This window comes from Lygodium microphyllum, chromosome 10 (assembly GCF_053477565.2).
Source record: "Lygodium microphyllum isolate KBCC chromosome 10, Lygodium_microphyllum_v1.1.10, whole genome shotgun sequence".
NCBI classification, from domain to species: domain Eukaryota; kingdom Viridiplantae; phylum Streptophyta; class Polypodiopsida; order Schizaeales; family Lygodiaceae; genus Lygodium; species Lygodium microphyllum.
The window spans coordinates 71,459,647-71,481,070 of record NC_141144.1 but is presented as its reverse complement, the minus strand read 5'-3'; the positions used below and the strand labels follow the sequence as shown (position 1 = coordinate 71,481,070).

Sequence of the window (21,424 nt, the reverse complement as noted above, 5' to 3'; positions counted from 1 at the left end):
GCTTTATTTTCCTATTTTTGTAGAAAGCAAACTCAAAAGCTAAAAGCTTGTCATATTTTTGTAATTGGGCTATTATTGAGCATGAAGATTGGAAATATACATAAAATACATGCTTTGTGAAGCGCTCACACAAGGCATGGGGGAGATTGAACCCAATTTGTCTCTTGCCTCTTGTCGTGCATGCTTTTACATGGGTTTTTGTGCAAAAAGGTAGAGTACTTTGTTCTTGGGGACCTTCCGAGATTCACCACGTGAGCTATCTGCGACCGATCTGCGCACCATGATGTGCTGGACTTCATTTCGAGCCTGAAGAACTCGATCAGGAGACCATACTTTGATGATTTAGATTATGCACCGAACAGGGTGTCAAGTCTTTTCCATGTATCTTGTGAGGTCTCATAGTTATCCACATGGTGGATATAACTGTCGTCTAGCTCCAGTTTGATAATGGCCTAGGCTCTGTCATCATTCTTTTGCCAAGTAGTTGCAAGGTCCGCGTCCTGAGGTTTCTTCTCTTTGCCATTTGCGATGGCCCAGAGACCCTTTTTCATCAAGATGAGCTTGATGCGGGTTTGCCAGGTGTGAAACCCAACTCCTTTGAATCGAGCATTTGGAGAGTATTTTCCCATGTTGAGGTTGCAAGATCAGCAACAAATCAACACCAGAATTCTGAGATTTTATCAGTAGAAGAGCAGAATGAAGTGCGTCAAGAGACACAGTTAGTGACAGTGTGAAAACACACTATGTCAGTGTTGATGTTGAGCTTGATTCTTGATTCTTCTTGTTCGGGATCTTTCGGTCGTTCTTCAATCTTCTCAGGTCCTTCCCCTCCTTGATTTGATGCTGGGTCAATGGATTAGAGTGACAGAGACGGGTTGAGTATCATGAGAAAGAAAATTTGAGAAAAAAAAGCTTGAGAAATTTTGGCTATGGTGGAATTAGGGTTTCTGAGACAAGGGCCTAGTTTTTTCAACATTGCAGAAGCTATACTTGATCATTTTCAAAAGTTTTTACATGTCTAGGAAGCTGACTTCATGGGCTATCAAAGCCCCATGATAATCGTCAAGATCGCTGGCTGTATGAAGCACGCAAAGGGTGCGAACAGATTCAGCGCAGTTCAGGACAGGTTTCCACGATTTCTGTAATGCCAGGGTTAGGGCGCAACAATGTCATCGATTTACGTGTCAAGATGAAGCGCCTTGAGTAGAGGAATGACTCCCTAGAAGAAATCAAGAGCTAAAATGGCCTGATTGAGAAGTTATTGAAGCTCCAAGTGAGGTAGGTCCTGTCTGGCTATGGCAGACACAGAGCAGAGATTGAGAGTTTTCACAATGCTGAGCTCCAGATGGTCAAATGTCCTAGATTGATGTGATACAGGGAAGCTCTGTGAGTTGGGAATACTTTTCCAGAAGGAAGCTCCAAGAGATTTGACCTGTGGAGTGAGATATAAGCAACTCAATCTGACAGGGTGCTGCTAGCTATGGCTGCCATGGAAGCTTCAGTGAGAGTAGAGTTGGGAGATGAAGTCATGAGCTGACATTGAGCTAGATTGAGGTTGAGAGGAATCAAGAGAGGTTGGAGAAGTAATGCCATGCCCAGCTGGGCTCTGATACCATGTGAGAAATGCGGGATCTAGAGCATGGCAAAGACGGAAGCTATGGAGGATGGAAGGAGAAGTGTGGACTCATAATGGAAAAGACAATGTTTGTTATACAAGTGAATTAGGTTCCAAGATTGAGACTTGGACTCATAAACAAAATCTTGTGTATGTGGACAATGACACTGACATTTCACTGAAAAGAAAAGAGTACTATCATTGCATTAAGAAAAGGAAGCAAGTACAATGCTTTATAGGAAAGTAGGAAACTGTAGTAGGCACCATTGTGCATATGGGATAGGTTAGCCTACATATCCTTGACCTTGAAGCTCCATACAAAGAGGCTGTTTGAGTGAGTGTGATTGCTGATTCTCAACACTATCATACCAAGGTCTACAATCAAACGGCTTAACTAGATAGCCTCCTTGCAAGCCTATGTGGCTACAATATACTCGGCCTCTGTAGTAGAAAGAGCCGTATACTTCTGCGCCTTGGACATCTAAGAGATAGCCCCTCTAGCATAAGTGAATACATAGCCAGAAGTGGACTTCCTACTATCTGCATGTCCTGCATAATCAGAGTCAGTGTACCCCACGACTCCTGTATCATGGCTGCCATAGCAAATATACATATCTGTTGTGCCCTTCAGGTACCTCATGATACCCTTCACGGCATCCCAATGTTTCTTGCCAGGTATAGCAATATAACGTGCCACAACCCCAACTGCAAAATTTATATCTAGACGGGTGACTATCATGGCATACATAAGACTATCTACGGCTGATGCATAGGGAATCTTGGCCATCTTGGCCCTCTCCTCATCTGTCTGTGGACAATCGGCCTGTGAAATGTTCACATGAGAAGGTAATGGACAGCCAATAGGCTTAACATCCTGCATACGGAAGCGCTCAAGGACTTTATGAATGTACCCCCTTTGTGACAGATAGAGTAGTCCTTGAGGTCTATCGCGCGTAATGCGCATACCAAGTATATGAGAGATCTGTCCTAGATCTTTCATCTCAAAGCTCTTCTTGAGCTAATCCTTAAGAGCATCTAGCTCCTCATGAGCTGTCCCTACTAAAAACATGTCATCCACATAGAGTACCAAAATTAGTAAAGAACCGTCACGGACTTTCTTTGTGTACAAGCACGGATCCATAGCATTGTGGTTGTAGCTCTATGACTACATGAATGCATCAAACTTATGGTACCATTCCCATTGCTAACCTCATCAAATGCAAAAAAAGAGCCATTTTCTTTGTAAAAATGCAATTACAATGTACTTTTTATTATCTCGGGTTTTAAAACTTGTTGCAGGTCTGCAAACTAGGCCCTATTTGATGCTCAGCCCACCTCCACATTGCCATCTTCAGCCCATCTTCAGTTTGGAAGCAATTTGGTACCACGTCGGACGAGCATTCACCAATCGGGCTTCATTCTTATTCACACACAGGAACTGCCCCTTTGCAGTATGAGAGAGAGAGAGAGGGAGGAGAGAGAAATACTGAAATCTGATCTCCACAACCGGGCAACCATTTGATGCGCAGTCTGGAGCGATGGGGAGTGAAGATCAAGTGTAGATCAGGCATGTAATCAGTTGGGGGGGTTGCTTACAGCCCCCATAACCCATCTCCATCAAGCATTGAGAAAAATGGTGCCTTCTCCCTGCTCACGCCCAAAAAAAATGCCCCCCCCCCCCTCAATTTTTTTTTTCTTAGGGGCCCCCAAAGGGAGCCCCCAAAAGGCATATCCTTTAAGTCCATTTTCACTTGACATTTGGCCTTGGCCTCCCTTGCACTCCCATTTCCGCGTCCGGTGTCCAAATTGCAGTCCGAAAAATCCTGGGCATCCATCTTAAAGTCCTCCACTGCCGGGCATCTCCCAAGGTCCCGTCTGACATGCCAAATAATTATGAAAATTCATCAACTGCCATCAAGTGGGTCTTTTAAGCCTTTTTAGGGCATTGCCGCTTAGAATCGTACTGATTGCCACCGCCGCCTTCGACGAAGTCTATTTTTTCCCTGAAATTTAGAAATTTTGGCTATTTTTAAGCACATCTCAGCATAAAAAATCATATGTCATTGGCAACCACGGGATAGGGCGACTTAGCCCGTCGAATCCCATGAACAAATCTGCACATAAACATAACCACAAAGAGCATCAAGTTGATACAAAATAGATACACAACAAAATACATCACAGCTCTCACCCTACCCCCTTGTTAAAACCAAGGCATGAAATCCACGAGGAGTAGGCCTAGCATAATCTGATAGAAAGTTGAAATCTAGTCACTAACCAACCGATCCAACACAATCAAGCTAAAAAGATCTATCAAAGAGGTCATCCTTAGTGGTGGTCTAAACTACCTACCTAACTAAGGACAACTCAACTAGGAGCTCCTACTAGGTGAGGACTCCTATAGCCTGATCAACAAATATTTTCTTTTAGCACATTGGGTTTTTAGCCTCTTATTTTCCATACTCGAGCGTGTAAAAAGGAGGGAGCTGAGCGTAGTGACCCAAGGAGAGCAAGGCATCGGTCTTAGGTCATGTCTCGGTACCCAAGAACCTACCAAGCCCATGCAAGGCGACACTTAATCCTTTTCTAACACTCATTTTTATTTTCTCTCCAACCTTCTTATATTCTTTGTTTTTCAGCTAGATGCCACCCCTTGGAAAACAAGGCATCGGCCCCGGGTCTCAGCCCCAGGTCTGACTTGTCCCCAAGAACCTACCAGGCCTTCAGAAGGCGATAAACAATAGCTCAATGATTTTTATTTCTTTCCATTTCTATTTTTATAGGGGTTAGAACCCCTTTTTACACCCGTATATTCATATATTGTCTTTCAGATATTTAGGGTTTTGTCCCTTTCCATCATTATTTTAGTAGACTTCTCTAACTGCCTCACAACTAACAGGAACTCCTAGAACAGCTTCCTAGCAGGTCAGCAGAAGAGGGTCACTAGAATTCCCATCTAAAATAGGTCTTACAATCCTGACAATGCCTTGCAGGAGGTAATGACTACTCAGGCCTCCCCATATATAAAGAGCCTAATCTTGGGACTTCATGCCTCGAGTATCGATCCCCACCAAACAAAAGAAAGTAACCCTTACACGCACATATATCATTAATTGCTTAAGGGAAAAAGACTCGAAAAGGGGACGAAACCACCTGGAATGGCCACAAGAAGCTCCTTTGCAGCAAAGGCTCCCTCCAGCAACTTTGTTAACCTGTATGATGCAATTACTACAACAAAAAACCATTAACTGTACGTGCACTAAACAAAAGAATGGCCCTCTTGGCCTAAAGAAATAGCACATTTCACTGCAAACTAGCTGGCCCTCTTGGCCTAAGGAAATAGATCATTTGGCCCTCTTGGCCTAAAGAAATCAAGCAAACCTACTCATATAGATCCCTCCTTGGAAGAAGGCAGATAAACAAACACATGCTCCACTCCAAGGGGAAAGACAGGGAGCTCAGTCCTAAACTAAATGCATCAAGTTATAACCTATACCTCTTGCATATACATCAAGAGGCGTACGCATAACATGTCGTCGAATCAACCTATGGGTCCAAGATAATAGTGGTAGATGGGTCTCGACTACTCTTCTCATTACCCATATCAACCATCGCCTACCATATAACGCATGATTTGATAACATTCCCCACAAGCGACCAGGTTCTTTCTCATTATCAACAACAACATCCGGACTAGGACCACAATTGAAAAAGAGGTCATCCTCATAAGAAAAATTGGCTAATGAATCCACAAACTGATTCCAATAACGTGGAATGAGCTAAAGATATATGCTCTCAAATTCATCAAGTAGGGTTATAGCAGTTCGATGATACATATGAAGGATAGGATTCCGAACTGTATATGTCCCATTAAGTTGATTTAAGATCAGATGGGAATCCCCTTTTACTAACAACCGCCTAATGCCACCTTTCTTGGCAATATTCAATCCCATAATCAGGGCTTTATACTCCGCCATGTTGTTAATGAATCCCACACCAAGATAAGCAGCTAATTTCATTGTAACTCTACGTCGGGGATCTCGGATAACTACTCCAACACTCCCTTTTCGATTAGGTCCCTTGGACTCTCCATCAAAGTATAATGTGTACATCCACAACGGGTTTACACCAACCAGCCATCAGGAACTCCTCTATTCATAATAACCAAAATTCAACATATTTAGAGGATGAACTGATGGCTCCATCCCACCTTCTTCATTAAACTCAACAGGGATGCTTGTCAAGATTTGTAAACTGTGATGGCAGAAAACTTTAATCTCCCACACAAAGATACTGTCTTCTTGCTCAACCACTTTGTATCCCTTGCTCCACCAGATAAGCCTCCCCTGATGATATCTTTACTCTAGATATGGGTGCTCCAAATAAGGGATTAACTGCTCCATAGACCAGTTTAAGTGCTTCTGCAAGTCTCAAATCATCCCCAACATGGACCTACAATGCATTTAGCGCGTTAGCATATTTAGAAATAATAAGGTTTAATCTTATTAAGATTAAGCTTATTCTTAAATTCCACTCATTGTAGATCAGCTAATAAAACCGTGGACTTATTTTTACATATCTAAACTATCTTGTAAGGGCCATCCCATCTAGGTTCCAGCTTTCCTGGAAATAAAACTCTACACGCATCATAATACAGAACTAATTGCCCTTTTATAAAGGTATACTTCTTCGCCTTTAGATCATGCAACTGCTTCATCTGATGTTTAGCTACCTCCTGGTGTAACACACTCCTCCCTGTAAACTAATTTGAATGGGGTGTAGCCAATGGCTCGTTTAAATGTCATATTATATGCCCAAACCGCCACATATAATTTTGTATCCCAGTCCTGTTTCTTTTCAGAGACTATCTTAGATAGGATACCCACAAGCTACTTATTGGTACTTTCAACCTGTCCATTAGCTTGCCGATTATAGTGGGTCATCTTGTTATGCTTAATGCTCCATGCTTCAGTCAGGCTTCTAATTACCTTATTCAAAAAATGAGTTCCACGGTCCGATACTATTTCCTTTGGGGGACCAAAACGGCAGATGATCTACTCAAGTAGGAAACTAGCAGTCTCTTTTACATTGTCCTACCTCGTTGCCCGTGCTTCTGACCACTTTGTAAAGTAATCAGTTGCTACTATAATGTATATTTTTTGAGTAGTAGACGAAGAGGTAATAGGTCCCACAAAATCGATGCCCCACTTCTCAAATGGAAGGATAGACATAATAGGCATAAGTGGATACTTCCTATTCTCTCGACTGCCATGTCTTTCACATGTATCACATCTCTTAACATAGTCAAATGAATCCTGGAAGATGAACAGCCACCAATAACCCGCTCATAAAGCCTTCTACGCCATCAACTGCCCAGCAAAGTGCCCTCCACAGGCGGAGTCATGGCACTCTTCCAAAATAAAGGGAACCTCGTCAGGCATCACACATCGGCGATAGATATCATCAGCACCTTGTCGATATAATGTCCTTGCGATCAAGGAAAATTTCAATGCATGCTGTTTAATCTTCCTCTTGTCGGGTTTTGATAGAGTAGCTCCAGTCTCTCCTGTAGAAAGATAGTGTGTTATAATAGCATACCAAGAGGGAATAGATGCCGTATCAATCTTAAACAATGTTTCCATGTCACTTCCTTCAGCCACGACCTCTTTTGGCTCTCCAAAATCCACAAGACACTCGACAATGCCTTGAAGCTTCGGCGGCTTGCTCTTAATCTCATAATCAAACTCCTGCAAAGTGATTAACTACTTTGTTAAATGATCAGGTGGCTGTAACTTATTCAACAATAATCGAAGCCCTTTCGCCTTCGTATAAAAAACCATTCTCTCATAAAGAATGTAGTGCATGAACTTATTGGTCACAAATACCATCGCAAGGCACAACTTCTCCATATAGGTGTAGTTAACTTCCAATATGACCAACTTTCGACTAGCAAAAGCTATCGGATGGTACCACTTTTCCTCCCAAATTTGGGCCAAATAACAAAACTGATACTATATATAGTTGCTGCTGAAAATATATAGAACATTTCACGCCTTTTTGGTGCTTTTAAAATAGGTGCTTTGGCAAGCTCCTACTTTACATCGTCAAAAGATACTTTGCAAGCATCGCTCCATGAAAACTGACAATTAAAGGACAATAGATTCATTAGTGGCAACATTCTTTCTACCAAGGCATTGATCAACCTCCGATGATCCCCTATCGATGACAGAAAGCTATGCACTTTCTTTGGAGTCTGCGGTGGACTCGTGGCGACTATGACCTTGATCTTTTCAGAATTATCTGCAATGCTCAAAACACTTCCGTAAGATAATTGATTGTCTATCCCTTACGGTGGCTGCCCCCATATCGTCAATAAATACTTTCAATTCCTTGGGGGAAATGTCACCAAAGGTCTTGTCGGTTGTTCTCTACCACGAACCTGGTACATTACATAACCCAAATGCCATTGCATGGTACGCAAAGTACCGAAGACAGTAATAAACATCGTTTTTAGCTTGTCTTGCTTAGCAGTCACCATTTGGTTATACCCTGTAAAGCAGTCCATAAACGAGTAGATTTCCCTACTCGCTAGATCCAAAATTTGGTCAATAAATAGCAACGGGTAGTAATCTTTAACAATTTGCTTATTCAACTCTCTAAATCTACGCAAAGGCGGATCTGATTATTCATCTTCTTCTTGATCACAACTAGTGAGCACCATTCAGTATGTTGAACAGGGAAGATCAAACCTGCTTTCCGCAACTTCTGTAGTTCCTCGAACAACCCGTCCCTTAATTTAAAAGGCATATGCCTTACTTTCTGATGTAACGGGTGGGTACCTTCCTTTACAAGAATAGTACGCACAGTTAGACTGGGAGGAATACCCCTAAGTTTGTCATAGCTCCAAGCAAAGATGTCGCAGAACTCCTGAATCAGGGACACATAGTCCCCTCTCTCTTCCGAACTGAGCATAGAACCCAATTTGATTGGCCGCGAATCATTAGGTGTACCAAGGTCCAGCTCAATAACATCCGCAGCTCTTATTCGATCATGAGGCTCTATCGGCTCATTCAAGGTTATCTTATAAATATCATCTGTAGTGGACCCTTCCTTAGATCCATTGCTCGATGACGTCTCACTATTAGATGGATCATCTACTGTTTCTAGTTCAGTGGAGGATAAAGGAGCTCTCTCACTCTGAGGAGACTTAGGGTAAGCATCCACTATTACACGATGGGCACGTCGACCTAGAATCACTCGACTAGCATGTATATCGACTTGACAGTCTGTTCGTAAAATCCAGGGCCTTCCTAGCAAAACTCGATAGCTAGGATGTCCTGCAAACCTTATCATCCTAAAGTCTAGATAGCATTCCATGCTTGCAATAATAACGTGGACTTTAGTGATGCAACCTTCTGGTTGTCTTAGACTATCATCCACCATCCTAAGAAGTGTGGAGCCGCCTTTTTGAATTTTGAGACCTAGCTGCTCCATCAAGTCCGAACTTATGATATTGACAGAGGATCCAGTGTCCATGATAGCATGCTCCACTAATATCCCATCCACATATGTTGGAACCCTAGGGCAATGCTTTTCAGCATGATCGAACCAATCTTTGCCCACTCTAGCTATGCCCAAAGGTTCTACTATATACCCAATACACAAGATTTTCTTGAATTCTTTGCGTACTCCTGGAGAAAGTTTAATCAATTGCAAGAGATTCACTTCTGGTTTGACTTCGCAAAGAGAACTTGCCAGGTCAAAGTCATATCCACAAAAGCCGAGGGCATCAATTGTTGCTAAGCTATCTAGCTAAATCCCAACCTCCTACAGGCCTTAAACCCTCTTATGAGCAGCGATCTATCCTTAGCTTGGCCTCGGACTTAGCTAAGAATATGGGGGATGACAGTCACTTGCATTCGATGCTTAGATGCTACATTTGCCATGCTTGCTAAAATCTATGACTAATTAGACTTTGGTTTTTTAGAAGAGCCTTTAGCAACTAAAGTGTGTATGCTACCTTGCTCCTCAAAGGAATCTAAATTCGTATTCGTTCAGGCTTCCATGGTAGTTGAAGAGTTAATCAACAACAAAATCTCTCGTGACCAAGTGGGCCAACGACAACTCATCCATCTTATGATACACACACACGATCTCTACTACAACCCAAGAAATTGAAGAGTTAAAAGCCCCTAACCAACATTGAGTCTACATTCTTACGTAAATGATATACTCTCCAACTCCAATGGGAACAAGAGGGCTACTGCATTATAGGCAATATCGAGCAAAGACATGCAATCAAAACCTCAGAGTATGATCCAACTTACATGGCTCCTACATCATTCAAAATCTTAGCCATCAATCGTAATCAGACTTTAGATGATCACGAACTTGCCCGTCCCTACCTAGATTGTGTCTTAATTGAGAAGGAACCACATATTACTAGCTGGATCGCCTCTAGTGAATTTCTAATGGATGTTCTGTGACATACATAACATACGTCAACATTTGACTTTTGACATGGATTGCCACACCTACTTGGAATACAACCCGCAATTCTACACTTGGCTTATGCAAAAGTAAAGCGCATTGATCACCTTAACCCTTCAACCTCTAATCCTAGGAAGGATTCTTCTCATTTCTAAGGGGAGAGGGGGTATGGTGGAAAAACATATTTTAAGAAAAATTGGAAAAATGCACTTTAAGGAAAAATTTCATGGATTTTTATTAGATTGTGTGAATTGCTTGAAGAAATTTTATCTTTTTGTACTTAAGCGTTTCATTTTTTTATAAGCACATAATCATTCTCTACTCATCTTCCCGCAATGAATTATCTTAAGAAAACTAATGGTGAGCTGTGGTATTATGATAGGGACCCACAATGGCAAGTTAGGAGAAAAACAACAAACTTTTGTTCTCAGAAGAGGAACAAGCAAAGTACAAGCTATCAATAGAGACAAGGGCCTTCAAGCAGTTCAAGTTCAAGCATGTCCTAAACTTGGAAGATGTAGCCATGGAGGAAAGAGCAGGCCGTGAAACAGATTGTGGAACAATGCAATCTGCAGAAGTATGTGGAGAAAGTCGAGCAAGCAGTGGACTATGGCACGTGCACGGAGTTCCTTTGAACCTTTCACAAGAAGCACGACACTATAATTGTGTGGCACAAGGAGAGGAAACCCACCAGGTGGAGGTTGAGCTAAGCCCTGAGTTGGTGGAGAGAGCGTTGGGCTTGGCCAACAAAGTCAAGAGATGGCCTAAAAGGGATGCATATAACAAGCTAGGAATGGACAAGATTCTAGTTCGACACCAATGGCAGCATTAGCCTTGCTGATATCCTAAATCTGGAAGTCCAATTGTAAGCAAAGATGGTGCATGCATTGTTCTCTAATCAAAGGTACAACGAATTAATGAGCAAGATCAATGTGTACTGATGCTGGAAAGCATTGCAACCAAATCCCTAGACGAAGTGAACTTAAATGGCTGCGTGCCAAAAACAATTGATACCTCAGCAAAAGCACTGGCCATAAGTGGAAGACCAGCAGGTGGAGAGTCCCCAGTCTCCAAGGTAAGAAAGAAGTCATCCTCTAAGGCCTCAACCATAGGATTTGGTAGGGTATTGACATCCATCATCTAGGAGGCAGTAGGAGAGGTGCAAGGCGAAGAACAAGTTGGAGAAACATCGAATGAGTCATCTTTCCATGAGCACGAACATTCTAGCGAGAGATCTGTGAGTGAGGAAGGAGAGCAAGATGTCGACACAGTCTAGCTAAGGAGGGGCTAAGAAGAAAAAGAAGAAGACTCCCCAAAAGGAGGCTAAAGAAGCGAGAATGAAGAAAGAAAAAGCCAACTTGCTAAAGGCACAAAAAGAAATAAAGAAGACTAAACAAGAGAGAAGGAAGAAAGAAAAAACTGACTTGATGAAGGTGCAAAAAGACTCAAAGAAGATTGAAGAAGAAAGAAGGAGGAAGGAAAAAGCTAAATTGGAGAAGATAGAAGAGGAGTCAAAGAGAGCCGAAGAGGAGAGAAAAAGAAAGGTAGATGAAAAGGCCAAAGAGCTTGGGAGAAAAGAAGATGAGGACATGGCTAGGGCCATCCACGCATAGGTACAACAATGCTCCAGGGAGGAGGAGTTGGCTACCATGAGCCCTTTTAGAGGAGAAGGCCCAGGAACTAGTGCTCAAGTGCCAGACATCATACCACCCCCAATGATAGAAGGCAAGGGCAATGGCTTGCTTCATCCAATCTCACCCGCTCTAGTGCTGACTACCCTAGCTACTACAACTACCCAAAGCACTACACCCAAGGTAGATGCCAGCAATCTCATGGCATGTTCCTGGTGGACAGGGCATAGGAGACAACCCCAAATGTAAGTGCAGGAATCCCATTGATTGGAACTAAGAGATTGGTGGCTACAGATATCGAGTTGAGACAAGACCCCAAAAGGCAAAAGATAGAGGCCTCTACCACTTCCATCCCCACTATTGTGATGCCTTCCAAAAAGTAGCAAGTCAACTAGCTATGGAAGAGCTCAAGAATCCAAGAAGGCTGAACATATGGATGTGTAGGATTTTGAGCAAACTCCCAAGGGTATGCAAGAAGAAATCCAACATCAAGGAGCTAATCTCATTGAGAAAACTCACTCCATTTGTTACCTCAAGCTCTCTACTTTTCCCACATGAAGTGCAATGGCTACCCAACGATTTCAATCATCCTCAAACTTTGGCTCTTCATCAACAACATATTCTTCACATCATCAAATCAAGACTTAAAGATTGAGCAACTCTGCTCACTCAAGGTGTAATCCTTCTCGACCTTTGAAACCTTGAAAGTTTATCAATCCCTTTTATAAGGCTAAAGGTCTCATTGTATGGTTTTCATTTCACACACACACACACATATATAAGGAGACAAAAGAGGGAAAAAGAAAGGAAAATCAGAACAAAAATGCATGCGCAGTCGCTACACTACACCTAGGGGTTCTCAAATTAGGTCCATTCGATGGCCTCGATTGGTTAGCTCCATCCCTAATCCCCTAGGCCTTTTATTCATTCCCCCCACAATTGATTAGGACACATCAAGGGCAAGACATACCTGAGGAGTATGCCTCGCCTATGGTTAGACTTGTCACTTGAGTCACTTGCACATTTCTCTCTCTATATCATATCAATGTTAGTGACAAAAGCAAGGCGAAAGAGCACTGGAAGAGGAAACCATTCTCTTCGATCACTACAAGTAGCTATAACTATTGAAGACCCTTATCCTCAGGCCATTCAACTATGATATGTATAATCTAACATACTGATGATGTCTTCAAAATCTCCTTCAAAATTGCATTTTTTCTCACCAGCAATACTTTTTTTGGTCTATCACACCCCTTACTTTATCAACAACATTGCTACAAGGAATTAGAAGGTCTATCTTCTCACTAAGTAATACTTAAGTATCCACGCGGACTCACATAATATATACACCACAACTTATGAAAGAGTTGGGTCCTCAATTGCGGGACAACACTTCAGGTTTGCTTGGAGTTCCACCTGTCTCCCAAACCACCAAAATATGTCATCCACACAACAACAAGACTAGCACTTTCCTCTAGGGAGAGAATGCACGAGGAAATTTCCAATTGTAGGTAATGAAGATTCCAAGGATTAAGGTGCCCTCAACTCCTCTTCAAGTTTCTTCCACCCTTAACTCAATACTCTTACCCTTTGACTCACTGTAGAAATTCACTAGGAGAATGATCACCATCAAAGCTCACCAAGAGAATTCCAGGAGTACCAATACTTTAGCAATGAGGTTACCTACCACCACTCCAACCCCAACTTACCTTACACCAAGAAGCTTCTACCATCAACAACTGGAATGACTCCTCCAAGGACAACACACAACAATCATTAACATCCATGTATTTGGTGCAAGTTGAAGCATACTACCTCTGACAAAGAGTGCCGTGAGATTGGCACTCATCTAGGAGGGGGTAATGTCTACAATAAGATAAAAGGCAACAAAACAACAAAGGAAATCGCCAAAGACATGCGAAGGTACAAAAAGTAAAGAGAAGTGCAAATCAAGCAAAAGGACACAAGGCATATAATAATTTTCAATTAAAGCCCGTAGTCATCCATTAATTTGTAATATTATTTTAAGAGCCAGGCATAGTCTTTGTGCAAGTTGCAATATTTTCCATCGGGTAGAAAGACTCATAGCTCAATAAGTGTGCAAGCACTAGCTTTCATTCAATTTCATGATAATCTATGTAACCTAATATGTATGCATAAACCATGAAATACCAACTAAGAGCCAAATAGGAGAGATGGGTGCCTAGCTTAAGTGGAAGCCCAAACTCCAAACCCCATGTATAAAAATTGAAAAGGGAATGTATAAGCTCATTTTGGTGGTGCGCAAACTTGCGAGCCTGCTTCTTTTTCTTACTAATAGCCTATCTATTTGTGCTACATCTTAAGAGTGAGGGAGAGTGTGTGTGAGAGAGAGGGAGTTAAGAGGTAAAGCTCCTTCCTTGCATTTGCTCTTCTCTTCTTTCCCTTCTTGGGTGTGAGAGATGGATTGGAGGAGAGATCGGGTGGTCTTTCTTCTTATGCATGTCTCCTTTCATGGATTGGATGCTTGCAGGTTGGATCAAAAGCTATAAAGTAGAGGATATAGATTAAGTACCATTGCAAGGATCATGGGGCCAACATTGGGCTTTCACTTTGTGACATCGAGAGATGGTAAGGTAGTGAGTTTGCTACACCCTCACTGGTTGTCCATTGCCTTTGTATAGTTTGAATAGATCAATGGATTTGGAGGATGTATATACCATGTGAGCGATAACTATTGCCAAATTGGATGAAGTGTTTGAAATAATAAGTGTTTCATCGAGTCTAATGATTGAGCTTGCGAAAGCTTCGACAAGCAGTCTCCATAGCATAGTCAACAACCCATGTCAAGTAATGGATGGCATGGTACTAATCTAAAAATTTTCCCCAATTACAAGTAGCTAAGGTTATAGTAAGAATGTTTTCATATAGCGAGATGGGATCTTAGGAAAATTTTCTCAGTTTGGTGATTATTGAATCTTCTATCGACTCTCTAACATATTGAAAACCCTTATTTAAATGGCCTTGTTGATTTCAAACATATCGAGTATAGAAATTGATGTGTATCTCCCCCTCCCCCGCAAATTGAAGATGGATCCTAAGATCTGAAAGCACCCATTAGAGTTGAGACGATGCTAATGACCAAAAACCAACAATTTAGAGGTTGAGTTTGGTAAACACATTACTATAACCACCTAGAAATGGAGGCAATTGATCACTGGCAGTGGTGGAATAATACTGTAACCATACAAAAATGGAGGATGTTGATCATTGGGACAGAGGTGGAAAGTTGGGCAACAACTAAAGAGGTGTGTGTTGATGTTGACATGGCATGTAGTATAGTAAACACAAGTGATATGATGCAAATAATGGCAATAGCAGTTGGTGTAGTTAGGCACGCTAAAATGGTAAGCAACAAGAGAGAGAAGATGACATCAATAGAGCTAGCACTGGTAGGTAGGCTGTTGCAAATGCAATTAAAATCCTAGCCATCTTGCTTTTGTAACCATGCTTTCAATACCTAGACCTCCCTCCCATGTAGGGGATATGGCTATGTTACATGTAATTGAATGCTAATGTTTCCCATCATTGTAGCTCCACAAGAATTTCTTGAGCTTTTTTTTCCACCTTTTTCCATTAATTGCAAGAGAAAGGAGAAATTGTTGTAGTGAACATTAAAGCTAGAGCAATGATTATAAATCTTCTACTAAATGAAATTGGAAGGGAGGTGAACTTGTTTAATTTTTTATCTACTTTAGATTCAACCCAAGTCATCTTCTATGATGGCCAAAGAGCTGAGGCAGTAGGTGTTTCTAAATATTATACCACCTCCTATTTTTAATTGTTTTGAATCCCAACACTGCCAATGGGGTTGGGGGATCTCCTAATCCCAAAAATAGTACTTCGATCTCCGATGTGTTGATCATAGCTCTTGAGACTTGTGAGTAAATCTTCTAAGACTTGCAATTAATTTTCAACATGGGCATGGAGACTTGCCCTTTTTGTATTTTCTTCACCTTACTTTTGCCATAGGCTTCTTCATTTCCCTCCTACATGAAGCTTTACTTCTACTATAGATGTAAGCTTCTTCAGATATCCTAGTAATCCTTTCTTCTAGGTTTTTGACTGGGTCGCTAATTCTCCACCTATTTTTAAGGATGTCCACAAAGTTATTGTCGTTTAGAAAGGAACGGTTGAATAAAAAGGGGAAGGGGGGGGGGGGGACCTTGGTTTATATTATAGGGGGTGGATATCCTTCTATCACTCCTTTTGCATAGAGCTCTTTGCATTTTCATATGTAGCCTTTAGTGACTTAATACTGCTTGAATTGCTTCATGCCTTCTTTTCAACCATTTGCATGCTTGAGAGTGCTTGGTTTGCTCCATTGTTATCAATGGGCTGACTCCTACTTCTTCTCTTCTTTAGCTTCATTTTTCTACTTACAATCCCATGCATAATGGCCAACTTGGTGACATATGTAATAGGAATCAAGAAAATGGCTGATTCCCATGTGGGTTAATTACCTTAGGATATTCAAGTTCAATTTCCTTCCATCCTAGAATACACGTGCCTTCTTTTCCACTGTGAGAAGCCCATTAGAAGGCTTTGAGACATAAAGAACCTTTCCCAATGCCTTGGAAAGGGGAGCAATTTGCTCACCAAACTAGTTAGAGAAGCTAGGGTAGGTAAATCACATAGGGCATTAATGTTGCAAAGAGTTCTCACAACAAAAGAGCAAAGTGAATGGTGTAGATAAAGTTAGCTTTGAATCCCATCATTGATGCAAATATCCACATGCACTCCTTTTGTGAGTTGACCAATGCAAATAGAAGCCACCCCTCACAAAATTATACAGAATAATCTTTGCACATGCATGATGAGTTAGCAAAAACCACCTTGTGAATTCTTATTCTTGTGGAAGCTTTCCCATAAAGTAGAAAAATAGGCCACAAGCTAAGAATTCAATATATCTTTGTTTGATCCTCTACAAAGAAAATGTCACCATGCTCTAAGGACTTTGGCATTGTTACCCTTTGCCTTCTTCTTTCTTCTTTCACTAAATGACTTGATGCTATTATGTAGCTTAACTTCCATTGCTTGCATATCAAGCTCATGGCACTTAGCAACACTAAGATAATCCAAATCCATGGAGTTGCCATTCTTGATAGCCTTGTTACTTAGAGCCAATTGCAATCAACCAATCTAATGCCTTAGTCTAACTAAAATTGAGTTAGCACTAGCAATTTGCAAAGGTTTATAGGACCTTCCATTTTATGAAACCTTGTTCATCCTTAATGTGCCATGTGACAGTTTGGTAGTGGGGGAGGGGAGTTGTCCTTGCTCCAATATCACTATCTGCAACTTGAGTTGGTTCACACATAGATTTAGCTTTTTTTTTTTTTTGGGGGGGGGGGGGGGGGAGGGAGATCCCCAAAACTACACCTATAACAATGGGACTGGAGTTTTCTTCTCTCTCCATTTCCCCTACTAGCCCTTTAAGAAAATAATGGTAATACATTGCTAAGAAGGGTAACATTCGTAAATGGAAAATGTGCAACATTTGCTAGCCAACAAGATGGAAGGTCTCGACCACCATAAATGTGATGCTTTTAATTGTCTCTTTTAAAGACTTTTCTTGTGTGAATGGGTGCAACCACAAGGACAATGCTTGTAGCATTCAAACCCCACTAGCTCCCTGTTAAAGCACTTTTCCACAAGAGGCAAATTGACAAGGCTTTACAGAGACATCCTTCAATCCAATCAAAACATTTTGATGTTCACACATTAAGGGCGTTCGGAAAAATATCTAGTAAGTCAAAAGAAATTTTCCATTCTAGAGGGCCCAAAATTTTGCCTTAGAAATAATCCACTCTTGATCATTTTGGAGTGTGGGTGCACACAATGCAATTAATCACATTTTTAGTCAATAATAGAGGTATGCAATAAATTCATGGGTTTTATAATTTAAACTCTCATAGGAAAGCTTGCAAATGACTTGTTACCATGATATTTCCATGCTATCATGTGAATTTGAGTAACATGAGCATGCTTGGAGATTTTGATTAGTACTCGCCAAATGCCATACGAAAGATTACTGCTCATGAGAAGCTACTCTTAGCCTAGTTGCTTATATATATACCTATTCTATAGTATTTACATATACATGTTATATATATCCATTGTCCTATTTTAGAGTTCACTTAAAGAGCTTATGTTACATGTTCAATTTCTTTCACCTAGATACATTATATGTATAATCCAATGCTATATATGGAAAGAGATACACACTCACATGATATATGTATTATGTGATACTATATGTAGAGAGAGACACACGCACATTAATCCATTGTCCCATGTTAGAGGTCACCTAAGGACCTTACGTTGGATTCAACGTTCAATTTCTTTAATGTGTATGGTTTCACTGAGAGAGTCGGGGGCTGAGGCGCGACAGGAGACACAGAGAGAGAGAGAGAGAGAGAGAGAGAGAGAGAGAGAGAGAGAGAGAGAGATGCACTTCAGAGGACTGGAGGAGTACTGGCCTTTCTACATGAACCAGCATACCAAGGCCTCCACCCGGCGCTGGCACTTTCTTGGGACCTTCTCTGCCACGGTCTGCCTCATCGGGGCCCTGCTCGTCAAGTGGTGGCTCTTCTTCTTCGCCCCCCTCCTCGGTTACGGCCTCGCCTGGTACAGCCACCTCTTCATCGAGAAGAACTCCCCCGGCTTCTACGGCCACCCCTTCTGGTCCTTCCTGTGTGGCTGGAAGATGTTCGGGCTCATGCTCACTGGCCGCATGGACCGAGAGATGAAGCGGCTCGGAAAACGGCCCATCCTTCAGGTCTCATGACAAGTAATCGATTACTGATGGTGGCCGTGATCATAGCATGTGCATCCTTCAGGTTCACCACAAACATTGATTATCGACAGTGGCCGTGATGGCAGACACATGCTGATGACAAGTGGAAGCCCTCGCGCCGCATGATGGATGGCGCTGCATTGTGATCAGGTTACCTATAGTGATCGAATTTACAGAAGAAATTGCTCAGATCAATGCCTCTGTTGCAGCTTCAACATGTGCATATGCCCTGTGACGTCATGTATGATTCTTTTGCCATATACATTGTTTCGTTCAACATTCCATTTCTCTTTCTAGAAGCTGTTGTTTGCATGCCTATGGATTTCCATACCGATACAATTTGTACCCAACTGATTGATGCTGATGCTCCCCCATTGTAATGTGTAATATATAGAACTCTTGCTGGCTCGGTTGTTACTTGCAGGATATCTATGATTGGACAGATATTGTTGTGCATTTGTAATGTATTCTACTTTTCTAGTTCACTGTAGCTACATTGAGCTCATTAACAGTGGAAGTTCAGATCATGCAGTATTATACTTTTGTAGCATGGGAACTTTTCGGTGGGATTTTCAATTGCAATGTCTTTTTTTAGGATTAGTTCAGCTCGTTTGAAGGTATAACATATGATGAAACTTCAAGTAAAGACTTGTCTTATGCAGCATTGTAAGTCAGATGCAAAGGGTCTTTTGGCAGAAAATTGTTTGGCTTTCATTGGTATAAATATATCGAGTGGGACATTTATGCCACATCAACTTTCAAGGGGCTTGCTGACCTTTTATTAGGAAAAAATTGTTGATTCAGATTTTAAGTAGGAAATAATAGCCCAAGTACTCCTGGAAATATGAAAGGCTGATTAAAAACCTTATTATCACCCTTTCTCCCCCATTTCTAAGAACCCATACACAAAAAGAGTTTCATTTAGAGAATCGGAAAGCTATGGAACATTGAAGAACTGAAGACAATCTTGAAAGAGAAGGCAATGTGAGCAACAAAAGAATGTGAATTAAGTGAAGTGTAAAGAATGGATAACATGCCTTTATGCAGGCAGCATTGATGGCAACTTGGGAAACCCTAATTGTGTGAAGATTGGGTGTGGTTTTTGAGATAGGGATATGAAGAAAGGTTTTGATTCCCAAAAAGAGGTGAGAATTCACAAGTAAAGCATTAAGACCATATAAGGGGCCTCTATATTTGTAACCTGTACTGAAATTGGGGGAACCCAAACTGCGGGATGGCACTCTATGGTTGGCCAAAAGCAAAGGGCTAGTGAAGAAAAGGTTCCCATGCCCAAGAAGTGATGTTAATGGTAGTGAATGCTAGGACCTTGAGTGATTTTGGAAGTCATGATTGAATGATGTCTCACCTTAAAGGTGGTTAGGGACTAGAGATGTATAAGATTGATTGGTGGAATGGAGTTTTAGTTGACAATTCTTGCGAATGTTATTGGCCAATAACTTTGCCATGACAAGAAAGAGAATTCATAGATGAACTATTGGAATATGAACGTATTGACAATGGACATGTCAACAAGATTGGTACACTTGATGTGGTAGATAGGGAGAAAAAGCTCTAATTTTACACATGTGCACACACATTACATTTAACACACACACACACACACACACTCTCTCTCTCTCTCTCTCTCAGATAGAGGAACATGTTGTAGGCAGTATGATTTGTGTAACACAGGAATTGCCTAGTGGAATGTCTATTGTTGCCCTTTGAGAAAATGTGGACACTTTACTATTGTGTTGGCAAAAAGGAAAAACAAATCTTACTTGTTTTCTACATCCATGTGCAATTACTTACTTCTCTCTATGGTCATGCACATTGACCAATTTGGCTTTCATACTCTAAACTTCTTTCTCTCTCTCTCTCTCTCTCATCGATAATTTGTAGTAGAAAACTCTCTCTCTAAATTCACATAGTGAAAAAAAATCAATATTTGTTGGCTAATACATTTTTTATAATAGAATATCTTCTACACACACACAGACACGTGCAATATCACTAGTATTCACTTTTGTACTCGTTCATTTGATGAGCTTTTGCGAACTATATAAATATGTACAATTTTTATGGATATAGTATAAGTGACCCCTCTTACTGTTGTTTCCTCAGCAGTTTTGTTCTTGTCTCCTTGATCTGTTATTCTTGTTGTAAATAAATACTCTCACACAAAAACACAAACAACAATCGTACGACAAAGCACAGATTGATAAAAGAACACGGTTAGGGTTCGGGTAACTTAGAGACAATGAACACAAAAAATAACTGAAGTGATATAACTGCTGAATATACAATGCTCATGCAGCAAACACACTATGCAGTGAATGAATGTTGAACCTCGAACTCTTGTATCTCAAGGATTAGGGCAGGGGTTATGAGTTGGAGAGTGTGTCATACTTCGAATGGATTCCGAATCGCATCAAGGCAGCCTCTTGGATGTCGAACATCAGTAAATGCAGCAGTGAGAAGCTGGATCTGATGTAGACAGCAGTGAGGAGAGAGAAAGATTGAAAACGTAGGTTGTAGGAGAGAGACTTAAAATGTAGGCAAGACAGCTTGCAAGAGAGAGAAAGACTAAAAACGTAGGCAGGACAGCCTGTAGGAGAGAGAAAATTGCCAAAGGCAGGCTGGACAGCCTGGTGATAGCTTGCAGAAGCTGAGTGATAGCAGGAGGAGAAAAAACTGCCAAACATAGGCTGCAGATGATGTGGCAGGCAGTACGGCAGCAGGTTTGTGCAGGAACAGTAGTCGCTTGATTGGGATCAGCTCCAAACTGCGAGAAGAGGGCTGGAAATTGGGCACCAATTGATGTAGACAGCAATGGGCAGCTTCGGCTGA

The 21,424-nt window shown here is 41.3% G+C and overlaps 1 protein-coding gene across 1 annotated transcript; it reads left to right on the top strand.

Moving 5' to 3' along the window:
* Positions 1-18,069: 18,069 nt before the first annotated feature.
* Positions 18,070-19,106, top strand: LOC148030148 (uncharacterized). The gene has a single exon (XM_087686421.1). It carries the CDS (start codon positions 18,125-18,127, stop codon positions 18,563-18,565), a length of 441 nt encoding a protein of 146 aa, XP_087542547.1. The 5' UTR covers positions 18,070-18,124; the 3' UTR covers positions 18,566-19,106.
* Positions 19,107-21,424: the final 2,318 nt, after the last annotated feature.

Excerpts from the sequence above, each read along its gene's own strand:
- LOC148030148 (XM_087686421.1), top strand. The coding sequence starts at position 18,125 with ATGTGTATGGTTTCACTGAGAGAGTCGGGGGCTGAGGCGCGACAGGAG.